The sequence below is a fragment of the Rhinichthys klamathensis genome, unplaced genomic scaffold (genome assembly GCF_029890125.1).
Source record: "Rhinichthys klamathensis goyatoka isolate OS25496 unplaced genomic scaffold, OSU_Roscu_1.1 h1tg000281l_1, whole genome shotgun sequence".
In the NCBI taxonomy this organism is placed as follows: Eukaryota; Metazoa; Chordata; class Actinopteri; order Cypriniformes; family Leuciscidae; genus Rhinichthys; species Rhinichthys klamathensis.
This window is the reverse complement of record NW_026606800.1, coordinates 4669026-4677903: the sequence shown is the minus strand read 5'-3', so window position 1 is coordinate 4677903 and position 8878 is coordinate 4669026. Positions and strand designations below refer to the sequence as shown.

General features: G+C 39.6%; 1 protein-coding gene across 1 annotated transcript; it reads right to left on the bottom strand.

Moving 5' to 3' along the window:
- Window positions 1-336: 336 nt before the first annotated feature.
- clu (clusterin) lies at window positions 337-8410 on the bottom strand. The gene is made up of 9 exons (XM_056269331.1): window positions 8254-8410; window positions 4727-4848; window positions 4498-4646; window positions 3300-3470; window positions 2804-3215; window positions 1330-1470; window positions 964-1190; window positions 707-882; window positions 337-612 (listed from the first exon to the last, which is right to left on the bottom strand). The coding sequence occupies exons 2-9, from the start codon at window positions 4812-4814 to the stop codon at window positions 600-602; spliced, it is 1377 nt and encodes a 458-aa protein (XP_056125306.1). The 5' UTR covers window positions 4815-4848; window positions 8254-8410; the 3' UTR covers window positions 337-599.
- Window positions 8411-8878: the final 468 nt, after the last annotated feature.

Sequence of the window (8878 nt, the reverse complement as noted above, 5' to 3'; positions counted from 1 at the left end):
TTTCATCCAGATGAGGGTGAAGTTGAATGCTAATAAGCTAATAAATAGAAAAATTAGAGCAGAAGTGTAAATGCAGAAAAGTGCATAATTTTTTTTTTTTAAGTGCAATTAATCATAAGGCAATGAATTACTTAAGCTCTCTCAGAAAAGATGTCTTCGGCCTTGTTTTTAAGGTTTCATTGGATTCTGCTGTTTGGATGGAGGTTGGAAGTTCCAGCACAGGAGGAAAGTGAATGAATGTTATAGGAGGTGTCCTTTTACTCTTATTAACATATGGAAACTGCTATGCTGGCAATTTTACACCACCTTTTAGCTCATTAAGAGATGAAGAAAATCTGAAATTTTGTGTGTTTTATTGATATTTGTCAATGTACAGTTGATTATATTTTCATAAGCACTTATTCTATTCAATCTCTGTAGGGTCTCTGAATGTTAAATAGGATGAGACAGAAGAAATAATGCTAGACAACAGAAATCCAGCTACATGAGCACAGCATCTGTCCATATTAATATAGTTCTAATTAATAAGGATCTTCTCAAGTGCTTTTCAGAGAAAAGAAATGATCATCTTCACTGGAAGTTCCCTCCCTCCAAAACGTTTAGTTTGTGACCCTGGAGAAGAAAGCATTAATGGTTTTGATAATTATGTAATCTAATTATGATAATTAGAATGAACCGAAATGGAAAGATTGCTGTAATAACTCACACAGTGTTCTGTTTGTAATAATCCAAAGCCTCCTGTGCCACCACCTCGGAGAATTTTGGGTCGCTCCAGGGAATGTCTCCTGGCACTGTGAAGCTCATATCTGGCCCGTCGAACAGTCTGGCTGACACTTTAGTGTCAGCTGGATCCTCTACATTATCTGAGCCTTTTGACATCACCTGCACAAAAATGTTGGCGATTGAGTGATGTGCATAGTGAAAGGGGTTACAGTTGTTCTGAATCACATAATTAGGACCTACTGCCTGTATTTTAAAGAAGCCATCTTCATTTTTGGTGAGGTTAGCTAGAGAAGACACCCAACCGAATTGCTTGTTGAACAGGTCCAGCACACTAGAGGTGTTGAACATTTTCTCTTGGAATCGCTTTAGCAGATTGTTGTACTCCTGGGTGAATGTCTCAGCCCTGGCAAGAGCCTTCTCCAGCTCCTCCTTCACGGGGCCTTCCAGGGGCCTCTTTCCAGAACAGTCTGAGGAAGAGAACAAGGCCCTAATTGTTAGATAACTGATTTCTCTTATTAAGATCCCAAACTGGGACCAAAATATTGTAAGTTCTGTGTTGGTTGGATAATATAACATGAAATCAAGGCATTTTAATATTGCACTTACCAATATGCTGGATCTCTTTACATTTCTCACACTCCTCCTTTAATTTAATGCAGCCAGCCGAATTGCGGCGGATTTCCCTGCAGGTCATCTTATCATTTCCAAATGGTTTAGATATAATAACATCCTCGCTTACTCTCCCATCTGTGAATACAGGTTTACAAATGACCATTCAAAAGTATGTTCTATATAGTATGAATGTGTGAAGTATGAATTAAATTTAAATGTATCACATCTGGCATATTGTTATTGTCATGTGATTTACGGCGTCCATTGTGTTGCTTCACTGTCAATTACAACTCCCCTTTCCCATGGCCTCATGGGAAAGTAAAGTGTCCATCGAACGCAGTAGCACCTCATTGCAGTACATGAGATCCAGGGGGCGGAGTTGGATCCAGATCTAAGGGGTGGAGATGGGTAGGATTAGGGGTGAGGTTAGGGATAAGGGGGCGGAGATGGGTGGGGTTAGCGATCAGGGGGCGCAGATGGGTAGGATTAGGGGTGGGGTTAGCGATCAGGGGGCGGAGATGGGTAGGATTAGGGGTGGGGTTAGCGATCAGGGGGCGGAGATGGGTAGGATTAGGGGTGGGGTTAGGGATCAGGGGACGGAGATGGGTAGGATTAGGGGTGGGGTTAGGGATCAGGGTGTGGAAATGGGTAGGATTAGGGGTGGGGTTAGGGATCAGGGGGCGGAGATGGGTAGGATTAGGGGTGGGGTTAGGGATCAGGGGGCGGAGATGGGTAGGATTAGGGGGGGGGTTAGCGATCAGAGGGCGGAGATGGGTAGGATTAGGGGTGGGGTTAGGGATCAGGGGACGAAGATGGGTAGGATTAGGGGTGGGGTTAGGGATCAGGGTGTGGAGATGGGTATGGATTAGTGGTGGGGTTAGGGATCAGGGGGCGGAGATGGGTAGGATAAGGGGTGGGGTTAGCGATCAGGGGGCGGAGATGGGTAGGATTAGGAGTGGGGTTAGGGATCAGGGGACGAAGATGGGTAGGATTAGGGGTGGGGTTAGGGATCAGGGTGTGGAGATGGGTAGGATTAGGGGTGGGGTTAGGGATCAGGGGGTGGAGATGGGTAGGATTAGGGGTGGGGTTTAGGGATCAGGGGGCGGAGATGGGTAGGTTTAGGTATATGTAAGGTGGGAGGAGTTGGATCTGGATCCAACTTCTCCCCCTGGATTTTGTGTTCTGCAGTGAGGACCATCTCATTGAATGCGCACTTCAGAGTCTCGACGGAAGTAGGTCGTCCACGTGCTTTTTAGCTTACTGTTTTTCGAAAACTATGCATTCAGACATACTACTATAGATACTATAGTAAGAAAGTATTTGATTTCAGACACACCAATACAGTTGAGGAATGGCACGAGGGTGAGTAAATTATATAATTAAACATTTTGGGTGAACTACCCCTTTAAGTGTGACTTTTAACATTGTACATCTTGTTACATCGAGACTTGTTGATTCTGAAATTTACCTTCGGTGGGGAAATCCACATCACTTCCCATGTAGTTGAATGACTCAAACATGTTTCTTGCCATCTCCATCATGGGGCGGAACATGCTGTGGAAGCTCTGGAACTCCGGGTCATGCAAGGGGGACCTGTAGATACGAGCGGCCCGGCTGGCCGTTGCATCCTGTCTGCTGAACATGCTGGGCATACGGAATGGACTAGGGAAAAAGCCGGGCTGGTGGAAGGCATGCATGTGGTCAAACACCCTCATGCTGTCCGTGAAGATGTTATCTACTCCATCGGCGACCTCTGTGTACCGTTCCTCCAGGTCCTGGAAGCGCCTGGTCTGCTGCTGGTCCTCATCCACCAGGGTCTCAATGTTCTGCCCATTTATCCAAATGGAGCTGGGAGAGGTCCTGTTCAAAACCTCCTCCAGCTAAAGACAGACAAAGAGCGGGATGGTTACTCACACCAGAATGAGTTCAGGATTATTGCAGGGATGTTTGTGCAGACGTCTCACCTGTCGTCCCACCAGGCCAGCTCCACTGCTGCAGGTGCGTGAGTAATACTTCACACAGGTTTTTCTCAAGCAGGGCTTGCACTCCTCCCACAGAGCCTGCATGGTTTCATTACACATTCTCTGTTCCTCACTTAGCTTCTCCTCCATCTCTTTAGCCATCTTCAGAGCAGTCTTTATAATGGAATAGCACAAGAAAAAAAAAGAATAAAACGAGATATATGTATTATAAAAAGTGACTGCAGGGGCTCAAGAAAATATTTTGACACTTAAGTAACACTTGAAAATGTACAAATGTCATTACATTATATAAGTACACATTACAATAAGGTTCAGCGTGTTCACATTAGTTAATGCATTGTTATCATGAAGTAACAACTAAGAACAATTTTTATCAGCATGTATATTACTGTTGTGTTGATGTATTAACTCATAATACATTAGCTAATGGTAATTTATACAACTTGACATGTTAACAATGCATTAATTATATATACTGTATATAGGTTATGTATTTAATATACATCATACATCTCAGAATTTATTGATCTAGGTTAATATTAATATATACTATTGTTCATTGTTAATTAATAATTACCTAATGTTAATTTACACAAGTAACTTGAAATCTTAATAGCATTTTATATATGTAGAATATATAATTAATCTACATAATATTTTCTCAAGATTTATTGATCTATGTAATGTTAAGGTATAAATATACTATTGTTAATTTATCATCAATGTATCATAATCTACATAATGAATCTTAGTTTTTATTGATCTAGGGTAATGGTAATTTATGAATATACTATTGTTCATTGTTAATTCATAATAAATTAATATTTCAAGTTGTATAAATGAACAGTAGTTAAAAATGCATTAATATACTGTATGTAAATTATCTACATCATTTTTTCCCCCAGCATTTATTGATCTGTTAATGGAAAGTTATAAATATACTGTTGTTCATTGTTAATTCATAATAAATTGCCTAATGTTAGTTTATACAGCTTGTATAAAATGTATTATGTAATTTACATTTAACCAAGATTAATAAATGCTGTATAGTTTTGTTCATTATTTCACATTAGCTACTATAAACTAATGTACTTTTAAAATGTATATCATTGTTTATGCTTGTTCAGTTCAGAACATTAGATTTTTATAAACGAGTATGAGTTTATTTTGGCTCTCTCACCTCTTTCTGTTGCTTGGTTTTCTCCAGTTCAGACAGAAATCTTTTGTGATCCTCTCCTGATCGCTCCATCACAGTCTTCATCTCCTTCACCCCAGTGATGGCATTTTCAATCTGCTTATCCAGGTACTTTTCACCAAGCACTGAAATCTCTGCCAAAAAGCAATAATAGTTATATTACTGTCCTGTGGTTGTGTCTGCACAGTTTTTTTTTAATCTAACACACACTTACGGCTGAGCTCCTCTTTAGTTGGAGGTAGCAGACACTCTGCGGAGAGGTAGAGTAGAGAAAGCCCCAGCAGAGACCATGAGACCTTCATCTTTGGTGGCGGCTTATGTCCTGATGAACAGAAGCTGTGAACAGAGGTCAGGAAATAGTGGGTCAATCAATAGTGAACCTTTATTTTTCAATTAAGCTGTGGTGAAAGTGACTCAGCAAGTTTATGACCATGAACAATTGCAAAACCCACACTTTAAAAAATGCGTTTTGTGCGAGACACTCTCCTACAGACTGTGTGGACAATGAATCCACTGTATCAGCGTACCTATTTATAGGTCTGAAATAAATAGTGTCAGTGTCTTTCTGTGACCTTGATGTTTCTGAGCAGAGCCCCAAACAGATTTATTGTGTCATTTTGTACTATCTTAGTCCTTTTTGCAACTATTTTATATTATTATTATATTATATTATTATACTTTTACTCTCCCTTAAGATAGTAGTTCAGCTACAACATGTTAAAGGGATAGTTTACCCAAAAAGAAAAATTCTACTATTTACTAACACTCATATCACTCCTAACTGAATGCATTTCTTTCTTCTGTGGAACACGAATGAAGATATTTAGAAAAAAGCAGTGTTTTGTCTTTACAGTAAAGATCACACAATAGATCACACAATACTCTTAGATCGACTACAAAATTACATTGGTGTTCACGGACAAGCATTAAGCTGGTTCAGGTCATACTTATCTGACCGCTACCATTTCGTCTACTTAAATGGAGAAAAATCGATCATAACTTCTGCAAACTATGGAGTGCCGCAGGGATCTGTGTTAGGCCCTTTATTATTCTCAATATATATGCTGCCACTTGGTAATATTCTAAGGAAACATGGAATTAGTTTCCATTGTTATGCCGATGACACTCAAATATATATTTCATCACGGCCAGATGAATACGCTAAATTATCCAAATTGACAGATTGTGTTAAAGATATAAAAGATTGGATGACGCGTAATTTTCTTTTATTAAATCCAGACAAGACAGAGGTAATACTTATCGGTTCTAAAAACCGTCCACAAAACCTTTCACAGCACGACTTTAACATAATAGGATGCCCTGTTACTTTATCCGCTACAGTAAAAGACCTGGGTGTTACATTAGACTGCAACCTGTCTTTTGAAAAGCATATTTCATATGTTACAAAAATAGCCTTTTCCATCTTCGAAACATTGCTAAGCTACGTAATATGCTATCAGTCTCTGATGCAGAAAAGTTAGTTCATGCATTCATGACCTCGAGACTAGATTACTGTAATGCTTTATTAGCTGGTTATCCTACATCTTCAATAAACAAGCTACAGTTAGTCCAAAATGCATCCGCTAGAGTTCTTACTAGATCAAGAAAATATGATCATATAACACCGATTCTATCATCACTTCACTGGTTACCTATAAAGTTCCGTATTAATTACAAGGTCTTGCTTTTGACTTATAAAGCTCTAAATGGTTTAGCTTCAGTCTATTTAACGGATCTTCTATTGCCCTATAATCCATCGCGCTCTTTAAGATCACTAAATTCGAGGCTTCTGGTCATTCCTAGGATATCCAGATCCACCAAAGGAGGGAGAGCATTTTCACATTTAGCTTCGAAGCTCTGGAATAGCCTTCCTGATATTGTTCGTTGCTCAGACTCGTTCTCCTAGTTTAAAACTAGACTAAAGACGCATCTATTTAGCCAGGCATTCATATAAATGTTTTATCTTACAGTTACTGAAAATTCGGCCTCTACTTCATAAACGCCAGAGGAGAACTGGCCCCGACTGAGCCTGGGTTCTCCCAAGGTTTTTTTCTCTCCATTGGGTCATCTGATGGAGTTTTAGGACACCATCGGGTCACTTGATGGAGTTTTTCGATTCCTTGCCACTGTTGCCTTTGGCTTGCTCAGTTGGGGATATTCAAATTAAATGACCCACCACTGATCAGCTCTACCAAACTTGGATGTCTTTTCCAGTAATAAACAAACACTGTTAAGTTGTTTTGATTGATACTGTGAAGCAGCTTTGATACAATCTGTATTGTGAAAAGCGCTATTTAAATATATTTGACTTGACTTGACTTGACAGTGAAAGTAATGGGGTCTAATGCTAATTTGTACCCCATTGTCGTTCATCATTGTATGCACAAAAACAGTATCTTCTTTTGTGTTCTGCAGAAGAAAAGGTCATACAGGTTTGTGTAAATGATGACTCATGTTTGGGTGAACTATCCTTTTATCAAACTATCAAACCAAAAGGATTTGAAGAACACAATCATTGGAAGTGCAGCAAACTCGTGACCTTTTGAATGTTTATGTTCCCTTCGGTGATTACATGGATTTGAGTGCAAATCCCCTTCACTAAAGCTTTCAAAACGGTTGCTCTGACAAAACTTAATCCTACTTTTGTGAGTTTGCAGAAATGTGTGTTATTCCAAGCAAGTTACCCTTTTCAAAACGCAGCACTTTTAATCATGTTGGACGTTTCTCAACAGTAAGACAAGCCATTGGTCCTCAACAGCTGCTGCTGGATTCGTAATTCACACCAGAGTCCAAGTAAACATCATAAAAGCTTTCACTCAGTCATGGGGATAAGTTTCCTCATTTTACTCTGGGTACGTGTACATAGAAACCCCAACTCGGCCAAGTTAAAGCCAGGAGGCTAGTTACATAAGAAACATGCACAGATGTCAACAGGAAGAGCCAATGAATGGAAAGGAATCTTAAGGCAAATGGAAATTTGCCGTTCTGTAGTGTTAAATATTTATAAACAACTTTTTTCTCTCTTTTTTTGGGGGGGGCGGGGCGGGGGGATTTCTCCATAAATTTAACAGCCTTGAGGTTCCTCAAAAAGTTTTAATTTTATCTTCTTGTTCCCTTTATTTGAATTAATCTTGTCCTTGTGCCTAATCTTGTGATATTTGTTTTACATCTCTGGCATGTGGTGTTTATAAGAAACAACGTGCATTACACAGATGGCTTGTTCTGAGTGAGGAGGTTTGCTTTGTTTAATGTTATCTTGCTAGGGCACAGTGTGCATTCTGAATGCATTTGACCTTAGCTTAGTTCCCTCATCAGCTTGTGGCTGCGAGACAAATTCCTCTCTGCAATGAAAAAATCAATACAAATTCGCCTAGGGTACGCACAAACTCCAACAGCCCAGATAGACTCTTTGGATGACGTTAACTACATGAGGGTGCATTGTAATTCATAAACAGCATAAATTATATGTTATACTATCTCATCCCAAATAAAATGGTACAAACAGAACCTTGTTTACATTTTTGCAGCAGTGGGTTATTGCTCAGTTGTATGGTAATATGCATAAATGTAGCATTAATTACAATGCAATTTTATAGTACATTAAACACTAAAAAGGTATTACATCACTGTAATCTTAATATAAAAAATGACTCGCATATATGTATATATTCTAAGATAGTATATAATAATATATGAAACCGTAATCATATAACATTCTTTTAATGTGCTCTCTGTACTCACCCTGCTTTGATGCTTTTTCTTCCTTGCAGATGGACTGTGCCGCCTCTGATTTGTTTATATACTGGGAGGCTGGGTGATGTTGACGACGTGATTCACGGGATGAGAATGGCTGTGGCTTTGGACGGTTCCAGAAACTATTATTCTCAACAGCAGAAGCTCTCTCTGACCAGAAGTGGGCAATATTGCGCCGTTTTGCTAATCTCATTGTGCTTGTAGGGGCACAGACTGAACATGAGGTTTACGGGAAGAATGCCTTCTAGAATTTACCGGCAAAGACAGTATGTGGATAACTCATCACTGTCAGATAGCTCCAACTTTCAGTGGTGAATCACCTTAACATGACCCACATAACATCTGCTCTAACGGTGCAGAGAATAATCTGGTGAATCATGAGGAATCAGAACACCAGTTCTGAAACTAAGTAAAAAAAAGTGTGCCGATTTTCGCAGGTTATACAAGCCCGAGTTTAATAGGCACACTCGACATTTGCCCCTATATAGTCTAGTCACCCAGGTGGCTTCATTTACGTGCCATTTATGTTGCCGGTTATGTAACATTACTCACTGTAATGTTAAAACAATAATGTCAGTGAAGCCTGCAAGACTTTCTGGAAAAAATTACTCTG